Here is an 18,704-nt window from a genome sequence, read left to right as displayed (position 1 = left end):
ACACAATTAGGATTCAAGATTGACCCTGGTTGGATGTTGAAGCATGCTTTGTAGTAGTGGGCAGGCTTCCTGACCCAATTCCCCAACCTACACTATTTCTGACTGCTTCCACCAGTTTCCTAGCCAGACTGGAGTTGGAAGTTGCCTCTCTGGGCCTACATAGGTGCTTTAGATTTAATACTGGAAAAAGCCCATATGAGTAGCCTGTATCTTTTGATCCTACTTCTGCTTGAGACATGAGTGAAAATTATTTTTAGTCACATTTATGTTGCTACTAAGCATTTCAGTAGAGGTTTCTATTTAATGATAACTAAGTTTAATAACCAGAAGTAACATAGTTGTTCTGGGTGTTGGGGTGTGAGACATACTTTAAAAATACCTTTGTGTTTTGAAACTAATGTATCCAGCCTGTGATGTCTGTGAAGTTTGCTATCATCTCTTAAAAACCGAGGAGGTTTCTGGTGTCTGAAAGGAAGTTTGGTAGGTTTTTCTTAAGCTGTAGCAATCATTGAAATGAAAGTTATCTTTGCTCTAACATCAGCGTCTCTGTTCACAATTTTTTAAACAAAATAACTTCCATAAGATGAAAATCTTTCAGCTAAATACCAGATCAGGCTGTGTCTGTAAATTCTTTTTGTGGTTCCAGGTATTGGCTGCCTTGACAGAAAAAGGAACAAATTCAACTAGTCAGTATTTCTTCAGTGAAACAGTTGGTAATGAAAGATGTCATTTTATGTCCATCTCAGTATTCACAAAATAATGGACATCAATAATTTCTTTTAAAAATTCAGATTTCTGTACAGATGATTAATGTTGATGATAAGCCTGGTGAACATCCATGAGACTAACATAGGGTCAGATTATAGGAAACACTGGGCAATCTAGTGTGTTCAAGAGCTGTACTTTACACAGTTACATATGAGAATTGTGAATCTTGTCCAAGGTACTTGGAAATTATGGGACTGTAATGCCCGTCTGTTTTCAGTTATACCTCATGGCAACTTCTGTGAACTGACTTGGGCAAAATGTTTTGCCCTGAAACAATAATAAAAATTTGAATGAGCTGAAGTCTCTTTCTCTCAGTTACAACAGTTTTGGTGTAATACCTTTGTGTTTTCAATTAACCAAAGTACCTGTAGAAGGAATGCTTTAGTATTCAGAGATATTAAAAAGTACTTAAATGTAGTATTTTAATATTTAATGAAAGAGTGGGTTGTTTTGTTGTTTTTTTTTTGTAACTAATACCTAAAAATAATCTTAAGACACGTAAGTATAACTTTTGCACAAATTACTTAAGATTTTGAACTCTTGGATTTCATAAAAAGTAAAAAGATACCATGGAGCACATTAAGAGTGAAAGAGTGCATCATGCATCAGGCAGTTGTGTCTGTGCATGTGTGTGCGCGTTTGTGTCTTCCTACGTGTGCCTGTGTGTGTGCCTCTGACGCCCACCCCCGCCGGCTCGTGTGCGCTGCGCCCGCCAGGGCTCGCTGCGCCCCGCGCCGCTGTGGGGACCCCGCGGAGCGCCGCGGCCCGGCCACCCCCCTCACACCGCCCGGCCCTCCACTCACACCGCCCCGCCCTCCACTCACACCGCCCGGCCCCCCCCCTCACACCCCCCGGGCACCCCCCTCACACCGCCCGCCCGCCCCCCTACCGCCGCCAGGCCCTCCCCTCACCGCCTCCCCGCGGCCGCGCTGCCAATGGGCGCCCGGGACAGGGGTGGAAGGTGCCGGGCCCCGGCGGCCGCGGGTTTATAGCGGAGGGGTTGAGGGTGTGGCCGCAGCAGAAGTGGCAGCATAGCAGCGATGGAGGGCGGACGGCAGGTTGCGAACTTCGGCGCCGGGCCAGCGAAGCTGCCGCGCTCCGTGAGTAGGGGCCGGGCTGGGGCACGGCGAGCCTGGGTGTCCTCGTCCCCCCGGCTCCCCGCGGGATTCCGGCTGCAAAGCGAAGGCTGGGGAAACTAGTAAATAGTAATTACAGAAGTTTACCCGCACAGCGCCGAAACCTCGTGTCTTCTCCTCCAACGAACTGCAACAATAAGCTCGGATTTTTGGTAGCGAGCTCGAGTGTAGTTGTCGGAATACTCTATAGGGTTTTTTTGGTTGTTTTTTTTTTGTTTTTTTTTTTTTTTTTGTTGTTTTTTTTTTTGTTTTTTTTTCCTGCTGGATGATATGGCACCAGCACCTATATCATTAGTTTTGGGATGGGAAGTAGGACCTAAGCGCACACTCTCTGGAGTTGATAAATAGCATGGTAATTCCCTGAGACGCCTTTTTATAAGAAGTTATAGTGAGTGAATGTGGTGTACACTCAACCTTCTGGAAAGTTGCATCAGCAGCTATGGATTATCCAGTTACATATGGAGAGGGGTGGTTTCTGTCGAACTGTACGTATCTGACTTTCATTTTAAGGGTTATCTGCTGTGGAATTCTTTTTGTTGTTGTTGTTGTTTTCTTCGTTCCCTTCATAGTATTCTTCGTTATTTTATGTGTTACTTCTTTAAAAAAATTCTTTAGATGAACAGATTTGTTGCGGAGCAACTTTCTTTTTTTTTTTTATTTGTTTGGGTTTCTTTCCCCTTCTGTCTGTTTTCTCGAGGAAATGTCCTTTGTGGATAAGGTTGCAAAGAAATTTGTTGCAAAGAAATTTCTTGTTCTGTGTCGGGCTTTAGATTCCAAAAGGGGCTCTCACAGGCACTGCCGCACTACCCAGCTCTCTGACAGAGACGGCTTAAAACTGGATTTAAGATTTGAAGAGTGCAGGTGGGCACAGCTGAGCTCGCTATTATTAATCTGTTTACCCTCTTGAAAAAGCAGTGCTCTTGTGTGGACTGCTGTATCACCTCGATGGTTTGTTTCTCTTGATTGTGGGCTGATGCTGCCCATAACGCATTCAGACTCGGTGAGGCAAGAAGATGGAGCAATTCATAGATTATAATGGATGTCGTAGATGTCTGTTGTGAGGCATGTGCAGATTTTCTGATGAAAAATGTTACTAACAGGATTAGATTTTATCAAGCAGTTTAGCAAACATTACTCTAAACAGTCTGTGTCTTCTCCCATACTTTTTTTGCCTCTTTCTCTGGCATGGATAAGTTCGCTTATAAAATGTGGTGGTTAAAACTTCACAAATCTTGGTTGACCTTTTGGTAGCCAGCTGTTACAGTTGACAGGCCATGCAGACACCCTGTCAGCAAGGCAGATTTCTTGTTCCTGAAATTGCCCAGAGAGTGCAGTTTCTTGTCAGATTCTAGGGTTCATGCACACAGCATTTATTTGGTGGCTGTTGTACTGGGGCTCCCTCTTCTCCTGCTTCTTCAGGAACAGCCAAGAGTGTTCTGGCTCTCAGACAAGAATTTGCCAAAATCAGAAGCTGCAGATCCAGTGGTTAGAATCTAATGCTACTTCGTTGATATTCAAGAGCTAGGGGAGAAGGCAGAAAAAAAAAAAATGGATGTCTGAAGCACTGCTTGGCTAGGATTTTAGTGATTTTTTTTTTGGTTGTCTCAAAATTTTGCTTATTCCTTAACTCTCAATAAGATAAAGACTCATCTTCCAAAAGTGTGGAAATTAATTTTGTGGAACCAGTCATTGTCATGTTTGCTCAGTTTAAGGTATGCAATTCCCCAAGCCTATCTTTCTTGTTATGTTTTCTTCAATACTTCGGCTGTCCTATTTGTACAAGTCAAGTGAAAGGATGCAGAATGAAATGGTGGGAGTGGGTATTTAGAATGCTTGCTTAGAAAGAGTATGTATGCACTTCGGCTGTCCTATTTGTACAAGTCAAGTGAAAGGATGCAGAATGAAATGGTGGGAGTGGGTATTTAGAATGCTTGCTTAGAAAGAGTATGTTCTGTAAGGGTTTAGAGTTCCATTCAATGCCTAGAAGTTGTTCAGAAATCTGGAAATGTAGCATTTGAAATAATAACTTAAAATATGGTTTCCACAACAAGCATATGATATAAGTTTGCTATTTTATGGAAAGCCTTAAGCTTCTAGGTATAACAAAATTGTATTAGTGACTATATACTTCTGTTAATCTCACTTGACAAATGTCAAGTTATTGCAACTGGGGCAGCTGGCATAGGCATGATGCATCAGAGACTCCAGATAGTGGAAAGTTCCCTTAATTTATTTCTGGATTTTTTTTCTATTGATAGGTATTATTAGAAGCACAGAAAGAATTGGTGGACTACAAAGGACTTGGTATAAGTGTTCTTGGTAAGACTTAAAAAAAAATCTACATTTTTCATGATTTTGATGTTTAACTGAACTGTTTAATAAGACTTTCTGATCTTGGTATTTTAGCTCCATTTCTCATACCCGTGTGTCTGTATAGATGTGTATAGATACCATACAGATGTATAGCATCCTTCCTAGTAGGAAGGCTGTGCTCTCCTGTGATAAGGAGGAAGTGTCTTCTGTGCCATATGGGTAGCTTCCTGGCTTTTCAGCCCCAGTTGCACAAAAGATTTATGCACCAAGACAGCAAGCATTTTATTAGCCTACGAAACTGATTAGTTGCTAAAAGTAGAACGTGCAGCTGTCTCCTCACAATTTAGATTAATGTTTAAATTGTACACTTACACATGGAAGACAGCCTAGGATTTAAAAGGAATTACTGTGTAATTGTCCTTAATGTTTAATTAGCTTTGCTGTGTGAAGAAGCCTTGCTAAAGGTAAGAGAACAAAACAAACTCCTTTGCTTTATTATATACTTCTTACAGCATAAGCAGCAGAGAAGGTTCTTAGCATGAGGAAAAATGAAACCTTTCTAAAGACTATTTTTTTGCCCTCAAATGTGGTTGTTCCTAGTTGCAATAAGGTTATATGGGTGCCAAATGTCAATGAACAGTATTTGCCTGTATCTGGACAAGACTGCAGGTATAAGTCTTCTGTGGGTATTTAGGAGTATTTCCGTATTTAAAGAGGAGTAGGAACTGGGAACGACAGCCTTCAGGCATTTTGGGTCTGTAGTGTAAAAGGTTTAGAGCTTAACACAATTTTAAAATCAAATTAATGTATTACCACCTTGTTTCATGTTCTTTCTTGTCTCTTTTCCACTGAAGAAATGAGCCATCGGTCCTCAGATTTCACAAAAATTTTAAATACAACTGAAAACCTCATGCGTGAATTGCTGTAAGTGAATTGCTTTCTGCTTATTTTTATGTTATGTGTGTGCTAGTTGTATCTATCTAGTAATCTATCTATCTAGTAATGTCTAATGTGGAGATCTTTCCCTGAAAGCACCTCTTTGATGGTGTTTTTCATGCATGAATACTGTGTATCCTAGAGTAATAACCTTGGGGAGGACACTGATCTTCTGTTTGATTCTTATATTTTTGAATGTGACAAAGGGTTCTTATTGGGTTAAAATTGATGTTTTTTATATATCTAGCTGAGTTTGTTTTGAAATTTTGATTTTTATCACACCGTCATAGAATTCATGAAGGACCTACAAGAAATAAGTGCAAACAATAAAAATAAGTTCTCTAGTGGTATAAATGTGATCTGCATGTTGTCCGTAAGTCCTACTTTATTAACAAAAGTTCTGTGGATCAGTGTTAGAATCACTGATCAAGAGACCTTTTCCTATTTGTAGAATGACACATTTTAAAAATTTTGAAATAAATATATAACAGATTAGAATTACTCTTCTTATAGTAGTTAATAATATTGGTCATTTAACACAAACACTTGACCCTCAGTTATAGCCAGAATCACTGACAAAGGGATTTTAATGAATAATTTGGATATGTAATTTTTGTGATTGCATGAGCAGCTCTTTATTGCACGTTCTATGCTTTACTGTACTGTTGCACTTTCAGACTGAAGGGTCTCAAAGCTGAGTGCTACTGTAAGCACTTCTGTGTGATGTTCTTAGCCTGACAGAAAAGTCATGAGGCTAGCAATAGATAAAATTAAAAGCCAAGATTAATTGTGAGGAATATCTCTCAAGTTCGTGTGTAGAGCTACTTAGGAGTGAGTTTGTTTAATGCAGTCCCAGGCTTGGGGACAGAAAGCTTTTTTCCAGCAAATTTTTATCACTAAAATTCATAGCAGTTACTCTTAAATATTTAAGTTGTTTCTCAAGACCAGTGCTGAGGTAAGTTAGTGGGACTTGATCTAAACTCTAGGCAAAGAGTCTTCTGAAATGACAGCGTTCTTTCTCAGTCACGGTTAAATGCATGTTTTTATATATGCATCAAGTTGTATGCATCCTATGTCATCTGGGAATAACATAAATGGTTATTTCTTTTATGCAGAAATATACCAGACAACTACAAAGTTATTTTCCTTCAAGGAGGTGGATCTGCTCAGTTCAGTGCAGTCCCTCTTAACCTTATTGGTTTAAAGGAGGGAAGACAGGCAGATTATGTGGTTACTGGAGGCTGGTCGGCAAAAGCAGCTAAAGAAGCAGAGAAGTATGCCAAAGTAAATATTGTTCATCCCAAATTAGGAGCCTATACAAGTAAGTTGATGATTGCATCTATCCATGTGAATACTTAGCTTTTTGACTTGCTCTAAAAGTGGACCCAATGTAGTTATTGGGCTGTTGAATGTTAACTAGAGTTGACTGCCCAGCACTCAAAAGAATGTCTGCTGCATCTCTCCTTGTCCACCACTGGGAGATTTATTAAATGGCTTAACAGTTTCCACCAGAAAAAAAACGTGAAATGGGGCTGAGCAGATGCCAGAAAATAAGTGGCAAGAAACAAATGTCTAAGTAGGAAAAGTGGTCTGGGCTCTCTCTGTTCTTTTAATATTTAACTGAGTTCTTAAGCTATTCACAGGGATATTGTGAGGTATTTCAATTTCATGTACACTTGGTAATGGGATTGCTGTAAAAGTCAGAAGCAGGTCTGAGATTTTAACCTTGTTTACCCAGGATAGGAGAGACCTGAAATCTGTTACCTCCTTTTAAATTTCCTAAATTCTGTTCTTTCCCACCACAGTGTCAGTGAATATGCATAGATAATCTTGGAGCAGGAATACATGAGATGTAGTTTCTATTCCTGCTATTCTTGCTCACTTTTCTTTCCTCTGGTCCAAATTGCAACGCTTGAACTAAAAAGAGTGGCAGCAAGAAAGACAAATAATATCCCCACATAAGTTAGTGTATTAAGTGGTGATTAAGGCACTAACTTGGAAAGTAATTTTATATTCTGTGAGGCACAGGAAGGAATTGAACCTAGGACTTTCCAGTCTTGGGGAGTGTAATTCAGCATTCTGTAGCTGTAGATAAGAGGAGAGGCAGTAAATAAAGCTGGAAGCAATAGCACCATCTCCCACCCCTCCCTTCACCTCCCATTAGGTCCCAGAGGAGAAAAGAAAGGAAGAGCAACTATTTGTTCTATGCCAAATCTGTTCTGTGCTGTCAGGACATGCCTGTATATTGCCTGTTGACAGAGGAAATCTTAGTTTTGTAAATCAATTGCAAAGCTTAAAATGGGAGAAAGGTAGGTAACTTTGTGTTTGTTCAGATTGGGCAAGACTTAAAAGCTTCTGAGATTGCACAGAAAGAGAGCTTTAGAGAAATTTTCCAGTGAGAATTTGGATGTTCCAGTGGTTCAAAAGGCAGCAAGAAGATTCTTGGGCTCAGTGTTTGAATTCTTCTGAAATGCTGTTTTGAACCCCTTAGGGCAGTAGTTTGTAGTCTGGAATTGCAAACTGGATGAAAATAATTTGAAGAATAAGGGGTGAAAAACAAAGGTTTTGCAAGCTTAATGATGGCTCACCAGAGAACTTTGGGAATGCATGGGTGTATTGGCTTTGCAGGTACATTATCTTCCTGGTAACAGCATGATTAATAGTCTATATGGCAAAATTGTTTTTGGTTTATACTTTAGTTTCTTCAGGTAAAACTGCATGCCAGGAAGTCTCCAGTGACCTCTGGGTTTATTTTTTGTTTCTTAGGCATTCCTGACCCAAGCACTTGGAATCTTAATCCCGATGCATCGTATGTGTATTATTGTGCTAATGAAACTGTCCATGGTGTGGAGTTTGACTTTGTACCTGATGTCAAAGGAGCAGTCTTGGTTTGTGATATGTCATCAAACTTCCTGTCCAAACCTGTGGATGTTTCCAAGGTAAATAATTGGACACAGTGACTACACATAAAGTATTTTCAAAATTTAATATAGTGAAGCACTTTGAAATGTCTGGATGGCTAGAGATGCTGAGAAGTGAATTATTAATTGTTTTGTTAATTGAGTATCTGATGATGGATAGAAGTGTTGAAATTTCAGGTTTGAGATTTCAATGTGTATTTGTTTTCCTTTTTCTCATAAAAACATACTTAACTAATTATGTTGAAATAGTTCATGGAAATAGCTGCCCAAGATTATTTAGCTACTGGTGTGATCTTCACTGACGAAGAACATGCCTGCTAGATTAAAATAACAGCTAAAATAAATACCTTCTAAATCATATTTATTCTGTTGATAGTGTATAGCTAGAGCAGGGTACTGTGAATCAGTTTTTTAATCCTGCCTCGTACATGAAAATTCTGTAACCTCTTTTACACTCCTGAAGTTTTCTCTGCCTCATGATTATGATGTCTGTTTCATAGATAGTACAGAGGCAGAACATAGACAGTTGCTATATTTGTAAAGTATACTGTGAGTAGAAGTGTTTCTGACTAGTGAAAAAGCATGTTTGACCTTTCTTACCTGTGTGTAGCAAAAAGTAGTTATTTATGCATTCAACTTTGCTTTTCCTGATCTGCCTCTTTGAACAGGTGTATTTTATGATGACTGTTCTGAAATACCAGATGGATTGAAAATACTGTGAACTGTGTAGGAATTTGTTTTTAGTAAATTTTCTTGGAGTAGTGTGAAATTGCAACAGGCTGCCTTGAGAATTGTTTGCAGCTATTAAATAAACATTTAGGAAACTGTTGTGAAATTCGTTATGATTATCTTCCTCAGCTGAGTAGCCGTAAGTGCACTTTGAAATCAGAACTTCTGCTGACTCTTCTTTTAACCTACAGCTTGCTAATTTTCAACACATTCTCTGTTCTGTTCAGCTGACTAGTATGCCTGGGCTATTACTCAGTAATAAGATCCTCAAGTGAATTCATGTACCAAGATTTTTCTTCTTCCTTTTAAAGTTTGGTGTGATTTTCGCTGGTGCTCAGAAGAACGTTGGCTGTGCTGGAGTTACTGTTGTAATAGTACGTGAGGACTTGCTGGGATTTGCACTGAAGGAATGCCCTGTTGTACTGGATTACAAAACACAGGCAGCAAATAGCTCATTGTATAACACTCCACCATGCTACAGGTAACTCACCCTGCTATGTGATATCCCTTACTCAGAAAGCTGTCGCAGTGCCATCTGCCGGTCTTATCTAGAAAAGCTTCCAAAGTTGCGTATTTGCCCTCAAGCCACTGGTACGTTGGAGTGTTTCACGTGATTCCTGTGAAAACATGCGCAGTGTCCAGCCCTGTGACTAGCAGGCTTTGCGTTGCCTAGTGCGACTTAGCCATAGAGGATGTAGCCTTTTTCAAAGTAAATATTATATGTCATACCTCCATTGTAGAAGTTGCAGGATGCAGTTCTGGTTTACATGAGCACAGCTCTAGTCAATTCATGGTGATGTTTCTCTCACTGCAAGGAAGTAATTTGGCACTAAGACTTGCTTCTTGATCACTAAATACAGTTTGATTTAATTTCTTCCTGACATTGTTCTCAGCATTTGAACCTCCAGATCCCCACTGACTTTCTTTACTGGAAAATGGTAAATATTATTGTGATTAAAGTTTTAAATAATATAAGATATTGCAAGAATATGTATTCTTCTAATCTTTAAAAATATTTCTTGTTCTTTGTACGTCTTTCACTACTGTTGGTTTTGAAATGAAACTGTTGAATTTTTTTAAAAGGCATTTTAGTAGTTGCTTTGCTTTGCTTTTTTAGTGGTTGCTCTACTCTTGTAAAGTTTTGCATAATTCTTAGACTGCCATCTCAGTGTTTGGTTTGGCATCCAAAGATAAAATTGATATATCTAGTAATCAAAATCATAAAATTGCCATGTACCTGATGGTTTAATTATATAAGAAGCAGATCAGACTTCAGCTTTTTTTTAAAAAATTGCTATCTTGTAGCTTCTGATAACTAGTAAAATGATTCTTTGCTAAAAGAATGTTTAGGTGTTGAGCCAGTAGTATCTACCCATTCTTAACCTGAAGAATTTTTTTATCAGTGTCCTCTGAAATGATTACTTAAGAAAAGGTCTTCAATCTGGATATAATTTTTCTCCAGAAGCTTTTAAAATTACTTTGGAAATAAAGATTTCCTTTTCATTCAGATAATTTGATAATGCAGTTTTATACTGATGTTTAGTCTCAGCTCTTACAGCTTCTGTGTTCTAGAATTGGAAAATTAGGTTGCCTAATGATCTCTGAGACATATTAAATGTACTTTATGGGCCTAAAGTTCAGTGATTCCTTTATATAAACTCTATAACTTAATTCCATCATTACAATTAGTATAATTTCAAATTTTACTGAATTTAAGTGTCTCTGAATTTGCTGATTGTCACAAGCTGCCTATTGCAATGCCATAGGAGCAGCTATTTTTATCAACAGAACAGTGAATCTTGTGAACATTTGTTTATGCCAGATTTTACAGTACAGAACTTCCCCCAAATTGTGTGCATACTGTACAGTATGTAGTGCTGTAATTATGTATTCTTACTGGCAGCCCGTCTGCCCTGTTGGCTGGGCACACCCAGTGAGAATTAGCTACATACAATGTTTCCAGATTTTGGTCTGATCAATGTAGCTTTGTAACATAGGCAGTATGTTTGTCTTTCTTTTCCAGTGCTTGATGAAACCTCTATTTCATGATCAATTATTTGCCTGACTGCCAAAACATACTGTTTTTGGACACTGTATACTTGAATATGCCAGGTTTTAAATCCAGCCATTCATGTTTTCCAAGTACACAGCTATTTCCATTTGAAAAACTGAAGTTCTGCTTAATCTCAGTACTTGGACAGTGTTGTTCCTCTGATTTGAAATGCAAAACAAATCAAATTCTGCAGCCTTATTTTAGCCATTGCAAAGAACTTCTGAAAAGAAAGTGCTGCTTTAGCTGTTACTCAGTATCTGACAGTAGCCTTAACAAAGTAGTGGGTGGTTAAGAGAACTGAAAATAAAGTTGAACTAACAGTCTTTCTCCTTTTTCATCACTGTCTTGCCAGATTAAACTTCATGCTGCAGACTCACATTGGAGTACACTCCAGAATCCAGAATGTAACAGACTGAAATGTTGGCAGGATGCACATCTGTTTGGCTTGGCCTTAACTGCCTGTTCCAGTTTAAGGAACTGGCAAAGCTTCTCAGTTCTCTTTTTCTCTGCTCTTTTCCTTGCACTTGTTAATGGCTTGCTGGCAAACAGGCAGGAAATATTAACTGAATTTGCAAAAGCTACTTCAGCAAGATGTTAAATTAAATTAAGGTGATGCTAATGGCTTTAACCTCATGGCACTACATAGTTGACTCTTTGACCCTAATCTGTTTAGCTAAATTTAACAATGAATGTGCTATAAAAATCTCATTTGCAAGCTCTGAAATGCATTTCGCACTTAAAATTGTTCCAGAAACATTATTTTAATTGACGTAAAAGAAGGATAAAAGGTTTCAGCTGTCTGGGTTTTTGTGAATGACTCTAAGGCTGACTTCTAAGATTTCACTTGTCCAAAAAGTTTTGCTCAAGGAAGTGAGGGCAAGAGGTGAATGTAGCCCTGTATATTTGGTAAGGGCATAACCTAATACTTCACTTAAATTCTTTACACTGGAGTAGTTGATAGTGTGTTGTCATAAATGTGACAAGATTATGCTCTCAGAGCTGTAAGGTACTTGCTATAAAAGGCAGTCTGTAACCTTGGTTATTTTGCAGCCTTTCTGAAGTGTTCAAGGATTTGGTACTGGCATCCCTTTAGAAATAAAAAGCAGCAAAATTTAAAACAGCCTCCTGCTAGATATGTGTTAGGGAAACTTGCAGGGTAATGTTCTTTGAGCACTCCCTTGGAATCAATAATGAAGGGATTCACAAGAATGAACTTGTTGGATATAGGCCATAAAAACTTGTGAGCAGGTTTTTATGTAAATTGTTGTAGTCGTGGGAAATGTCTGAACTTGAACAAGCTGAGTTTTGTAGCAAAAGCACAAAGGCAAAAGGCCTCAAGGATTTTTTTATGTTGCACTTAGTAACTAGCATTGAAATTCTTGGTCTCAAGCCATGTGATGCCAGTAGGCTTCCAGATCTCTGCTAAGGACTTGACTGGTAACAAATAATTAAGTGTGATGCATCATAATTTGTTTTGCCAAACTTCACTGTTCATGTGGGCAAAAGGTGTTTGTAGGCAGAAATAGGATTAGAGTTCTTATTTTCATCATTTGTGAAAATATGGTTTAATTTCTGGCATGATAATGTATATGTACATGTATTTGAAATTTACTCCTGTATTTTTGCTAGAACAGCTGCACAGGGCAAATGCTATTAACTTTTTTGCTAAATCTGTCTCCTTCTAGGCAGTTGTGTAGTCCCTCTAGCTAGGATCTGACAGGCAGTTATGTAGGCAATGAGTTGGCAGTGCATGCAGCATGTCTGGGGATATCTTTGGGAGCCCTGCAGGGCTGCAGGAAATGTCCTGTCATACAAAGGATTAAGCTGGGTCCAACAGATAATGTGTGGCATTTGAATTTCAGGATATTTCATCTGTGTCCAGAAAACGTTGTCTGTTTAGAGTTGTTGTGACTTGTAAAATAGTCTAGGTTTTGATTTGTTAATCTTATGTGCCCTTAAATCAAACATGGCATTTTGTTGCTGAAGAATTTTATGAACTATTAGACAAGACTTAGGTTTTTCCTGTTTGAATAATTTCACTGAAAAATGTTATTTCCTTTTGCAGTATTTATATCATGGGATTGGTACTGGAATGGATAAAGAATAACGGTGGAGCTGCAGCTATGGATAAGCTTAGTTTAATCAAGTCACGGATGATTTATGATATTATAGACAAATCTAATGGATTTTATGCGTAAGTTGCAATGCTTTTCTCCTTTGTTCAATATTTGCTACATAACCAAACATTCATAACTTTTGAGAGTTTAATTGTATTTTTGAAGTCACCTTTTTTGAGGACTTCTAGGATACTATTTGTGCAAACCATTCACTTGGTAACTGTCCAAGGTTAAGTATCATTCCAGTAGGAAGTTATTTCAGCTTGCCTTGTGTGGATCAGTAGTGAACCCTACAAAAAACATATTCTAAAATTAATGAAATGGGGGCACGGGAGAAGAATATACAAAAAAATAGATACTCAGATTCTGGTTTGTATGCATACTGAATCTCCTGGGGAAATACAGGCCAAAACAGAGAAAAATTGCCTGTAAGAAATTGTAGACACCTTTGCATTCTATTTCCCCTACCACCTTCCAGGAGTCAAAGACTCTGCTTTTTCTCTGTCAAGCAGTGCATTTTATTAGCTGATTATGTTAAGTTCTGAAACACTTCCTGAAATAAAATAGAAAGACCAGACCTCAAAATGGAATACATTTCCTGTATGTACTTCATGCACAGTTTATTTTCTTCAGTTATTTTTGCTGCCTTTCCAAAGCAGATTTAACACTCTTGACTTCTACATAGAGTTGCAAGGTATTTTTGAGCTCACAGGACCTATGCATAGCTAAAACCTGATACTGTAATAATTACAATATTTGCCAAGCTCAGACTACTAATTGACCATGAAACAAAATACTTTCCTTCACCTTCAGTGTAAAAGCAACAGTGCAGGGACCTAATTTATCTTCAAGTCAAAGTTAAGATAGAGCAAATTAAATTTGGATTTTAAATTAAAGCTGTCTGCAGTCATAATTGGTAGGGATAAAGTTTCATCATAATATTTAATACATTCTTCTTATCCATTTAGTTAATGAGAATAGCTTTGCCTTTAGTATCATCAAGATCAGGATTGTGATCCTACTCCAGGGAAATCCTGGGAGTTTTTCATAAACGTCAGAAAGCAAATGAAGCCTTGAAAAAAACATTCTGTGACAAACAGAAATCTATATCTGGCAAGTTGGTCTGTAAGGCAGTGAGTGGGAAATGCAATGCAAATTGGATGGTAAATAGTCAGTTGGGAAAGCAGAACAAGCTTCACTAACTGAGCTGTACGCAGCTTCATAAGCAATACAGTTAAGACTGTGAATTTTTTAATTGTATCTATAACTAAAAGGAAGACTTAATTTGAAGCTGCCTTCCCAGCTGTAATGTGGCACTTAATCTGTGGCATGCTTCCCTGAGTAAGCCATGTGACAAGCCATTTAGCAAATGGAGCCTTTCTTCCATGAAGTGCTCTGTGCCATTTGTAGTTTGTTTTTCAACGTCTGTGCACTGAGTGCACTACTAGCATTAGTAGCAGCTGGATATTCTAAAAACTAAAGCATGGCTGCAGTAATTCAGATATGGGAGTGCTTAGAAGCATAGGCCTTTCTGAACATTATTTTCCTGGTTGGACCTGAGGTAGAAGATTTGCACCGGCAGGTTTTATGGATCTTTTTTTCTTTTCATCATGGAGACATCTGGACAAAAGAACAAGAGAGGAATTAAAAGGAATGGTACTCATTCTTTTCCAAACAGTGTAATAATAGGTATGAAATTAACATGCAGTTTATGAAAACTCATTTATATTGAATGCCTGCAAGAATCTACATCACAGCCTTAGAAAAAAATAAATGTGAAGGCTTCATATCTTCATTATAACTAGAAACACTAAAAAAAAGATATTTAAATCTTCCCTTCCTCCCCTATAATTTCTTGCCTTCATAAAATTGTTGAAGAGAAATTACACGTCTTGAGTTTTCCACTTTGGATTAAATGGGATTTTAGGATATTAAGGAACTGCGATGCATCTCATGTAATGTTGTGGCCATGTATGCAGTGAAAGATTTGTTCTAGGGTACCTCTTCTCTACTTCATGATTCTAAGTAATGCTCATTTAGAAGATGGTCTGAAATCACTGACAGAAGTTTCTAATGTCTATGAAAATTTATTTATGCTGCATTCTTATACTTCCTTTAGTTCTGTTTAGCTGAGTGTAATTCTGGTAGCACTTTTGACTAGTTGAGAAGTGTCAGTCTTTGAAGAGGAAGAGAAGAAACTGCTTTAGACTTAGTCAAAATTCCTCACCTATCCTAAGTAACTATATTTATTTTTCTTTTTTCTTCTTTTTTTTCTTTTTTTCCTTTAATTTGGTCTGTATACAAGCCTCATGTTCGTTTCTCTGGCACAATTTTGAGTACGTCCAGAAGGGTTAATAAGCCTTCCACTTTACCACTTCCATTATTACAGTTGGTTAAAAAAGGAAGGTTGCTATCTTTCACAGAAAGTAATGACAATTTCAGTTATAAAGGATTGACTTTGGTTCTAAACAGGTGTGATTATTTACTTGCTCCAACTGCAAATAGCTGAAATATAAATTAAGCACAAAGTGGATTAAGCATTACATTCTGCAACCTTTTTAGATGTCCAGTGGAGAGAAAGAACCGAAGCAGAATGAATGTACCTTTCCGCATTGGCAGTGTCAAGGGTGATGAAGCCCTGGAAAAGAAATTTCTTGAGAAGGCTGTGGAACTTAACATGATATCTCTGAAAGGACATCGGTAAGTATTAGTCAAGTGAAATCTCTGTCCTGTGCAGGATAAACTATTACTGCAGTGGTACAGCGTCAGGCATTGTGCATTGACATGCCAGCCTTTCTTACGCATAAGCTGTTCCACATACTGGTTTGGCAACACTTGAGAATAGCAATCTAGAGATTGTAATCAGAGATTGCTGGTGGCTCAGCAATCTGCTTAGGTGAAGTGGTGGGCTTCACAGAGCTTTATCCTTAATTCTGCTTTCTCCTGCAAATCTGTCTCTTTGCAGATGCCAAAGAAGATATCTTTTGAGGTCAGATTGTATCAGTGTGTAAAGTCTCTCAGGTCGCTTGTCTACCTGGTTGCACCAGTTCTTTCCCATGTTCAGTAGTGTTTGTGGGATTAGTTTTTTTGATGTCATTGGGCTACAGATTTGGAGCTGTAAATAACTAATAAATACTAAGCTTCTCTAGATTGCAAACCTGCCTTGAAGAATTAAATATTGCTTCTCATGCACATAGATGTAAATTTTTATCATTTTGGAGTAGGAATAGATTTAACTATCTCTGACTGCTACTAATGTCTTTTTTAGAACATGCAAAACTTTCCTGTTTTTTTTTTTCCCCTCTCCTATTTTCAATTCAGGTCTGTGGGAGGAATCCGTGCCTCTTTATATAACGCGGTAACTGTAGAAGATGTTCAGAAGCTTGCAACGTTCATGAGAAGCTTCATGCAGATGCATCAGTCATAAATGCCCGTGGGTTAGAGCCATGCTGCACATCCATTAAATTAAAGCTAAAGGGTTTTAACATTACTGTGGTACTGTACAGCTGTAGCGCACAAGTTTTATTTTCTTTTAGTTCCTGTAGTAATTTTAATTAACTGAATGGGACAGAGACCCAGTCTTGCAATGATGTGGCAACTTTGGCTTTGCTGAAGGTGAGGATCCCTAGACTGATCATGATTGACAGGAAAATTTGAAAATGTGTGGTTAAAACATGAATAACATTGTAAGGTGCTATGGATCTGAGTCTGCTTCTCACTTCTATTTACAAGTGACTTCAACAATGCCTCCTTTTTAGTAAAATTCAGAAAGCATAATTTGTCATAAGCTCTCTGTAATGCTTTACAAATACTCTGTGGGTGCATAATGAAGGTAAACTAGCACAGTCTCTAGGGACATCTAGTTGGTTTATGGGGTATCTTCCAGCAGTGTACCACCAGTAGTATTGAGAAGTTAACATCAGCATTCCTAACATGAGGATCTGGCCTTCAGACTACTGCTCCAATGCTAGAAGTACTATCATAACCATTGCAAGTAATTGTGAATAAAGTCTGCAGGACTGGGCTTTTCTTCCTATCAACATTTATTACTTTAAAGCTAAGATTAGTAAGTCTGACTAAATCAATTTCTAAGATGTTTTTTATTTCCCTTTTCATTTTGTATATTAAACTCCTAGTTTATTAATGTTATATTCTTATTTTGGAACATGCATATTTGCTGCTGCAAGAAATCTGCTTTTCATTTCTTAACGTTGTGCCAGACTGGATTGCTGTATTACACTCAATGGGCCTGTGACTTTCTCTGCACTGACTTTGAGCCCAAAGTACAGCAGACTTATTTGTCTGGTGTTCTTAAGTGGTTTCCATGTCTGCTTGCCCCAGTATTTGTTCTACTTTTTCATTCTTTCAGTTCTGTAGCCTTTTATATGTGGAACTTTGTCCAACTGGCGTAAATAATAATCTTCTCTGCCTTTTCCTGATGCTACAGTGTACTTTTGGTCCCACCTTCTCACTTGCTCCTTTCTAGCTTATTGCAGACTTTGATACTCTGGGCTAAAGAGGTCACTCATTATGCAAAGATTTTCAGAAGATCCCCTGTTAAAGAACCCTTGAGTTACTTTTTTTTCTCAGCTTGTGACTTTACTGCAAATGCCCATATGTTGATCTTAATCTCCTATTTTAACTTGTGTAGAAACTATCTGCTACTGTCAGAGTGCTTAGCATTACTACAGCTGGTTTCAGACTAAACTCTTTGGCACACAATGGGGATTTCTTTTTATTTTTAATTTTTGTGTAATGTCAGTACAGTGGTAACAATTTATTAATGATAATGATGTACTATCCCTTTGTTGATAGAACCTCAGAGCAAGTCAGTGGAATGTTCTAGGGTTAAGTTACATTCCTATCTGAAAAGTCATCATTTTAAGACTGCTGTTTGGAGATTTTTGTCAACTTAGTGTAACTCAAAGTAAGTAAATTATGCAAAAAAATAAAATTTAATCATGTCATAATGTAATGTGCCATTGTGTCTGAAACTTATTAATTTTGTCACTTTCAGGATGAAAATCAAGACTAATGTGTGTTAGAATTTTAGATTCTGGTGTACTCCTTTTCCCTAAAAAGCAAGCCTCCCTCATGGATGTTTTATTTCTTTCCAAGAAGAGTCTTTCCAATAGAAGCCATGGAAACAAAACTACTATTATGAATGCTTAAAGAACCCTTTTTGCCATGCCAATTATGAATATCTGATTTGGATTCCATATTAAGCTTTTTAACTTTTTAAATTTATTTTTCTGAGTTTTGTGTACTTGCTTTCAGCTGTAGCTCTGGTTTATCTCTTTCCAAAAAATAGCCAACCTTTCTATTTTATAATAGACTTGCATTCTCTTAGCAAGCATGCTTTTTTGTGTGTTTACAAAAACCCTTGCACTGATTTGTGCAGCTGATTCATGAGTCCAACAAGGAACCTCTTGCTGGTTCTGAATTGTGCCTAGCATCTTGTCAATTTTTTTTAACGCAGTAAGACGTTAAAATTATGTAGAATTAAAATACAGAGTGACAACTGCATTAAGCAGACAGTGGTTGACTGAATATCAAGTGAGTGGCATACAGGAATAAATACTGGGAACACAGAAGCATGTCCTGAATTAATTATTTACTTGAGGTTTCTTTCAGACTAATCCATGGAGCAATTCTAGCCTTCCAAGCTGTTTGTCTGTATTTGGGTTTTGAGCCCTTGTGGATAGCGAAATCCTGATTCCCCCGTATCAGA

General features: G+C 37.9%; 1 protein-coding gene across 1 annotated transcript; it reads left to right on the top strand.

The window, feature by feature from the left end:
- Positions 1-1,767: 1,767 nt before the first annotated feature.
- Positions 1,768-17,948, top strand: PSAT1 (phosphoserine aminotransferase 1). The gene is made up of 9 exons (XM_005522643.3): positions 1,768-1,868; positions 4,163-4,223; positions 5,072-5,141; positions 6,269-6,474; positions 7,920-8,092; positions 9,115-9,284; positions 12,922-13,050; positions 15,536-15,673; positions 16,295-17,948. The coding sequence occupies exons 1-9, from the start codon at positions 1,809-1,811 to the stop codon at positions 16,398-16,400; spliced, it is 1,113 nt and encodes a 370-aa protein (XP_005522700.1). The 5' UTR covers positions 1,768-1,808; the 3' UTR covers positions 16,401-17,948.
- The last annotated feature ends 756 nt before the right edge of the window (positions 17,949-18,704 follow it).

This window comes from Pseudopodoces humilis, chromosome 4, assembly GCF_049639895.1.
Source record: "Pseudopodoces humilis isolate 2021_Gansu_Grassland_sample_001 chromosome 4, ASM4963989v1, whole genome shotgun sequence".
Lineage (NCBI taxonomy): Eukaryota > Metazoa > Chordata > Aves > Passeriformes > Paridae > Pseudopodoces > Pseudopodoces humilis.
Note: the sequence above shows the minus strand (reverse complement) of the source record. Positions and strands in the feature narration are given on the sequence as shown.

What these genes read in the sequence shown, in the direction of transcription:
- PSAT1 (XM_005522643.3), top strand. Translation starts at nt 1,809, where the DNA reads ATGGAGGGCGGACGGCAGGTTGCGAACTTCGGCGCCGGGCCAGCGAAG. An exon ending in AACACTCCACCATGCTACAG is followed by an intron (nt 9,285 to 12,921) that starts GTAACTCACCCT and finishes TTCCTTTTGCAG; the next exon opens with TATTTATATCATGGGATTGG. An exon ending in AAATCTAATGGATTTTATGC is followed by an intron (nt 13,051 to 15,535) that starts GTAAGTTGCAAT and finishes CAACCTTTTTAG; the next exon opens with ATGTCCAGTGGAGAGAAAGA.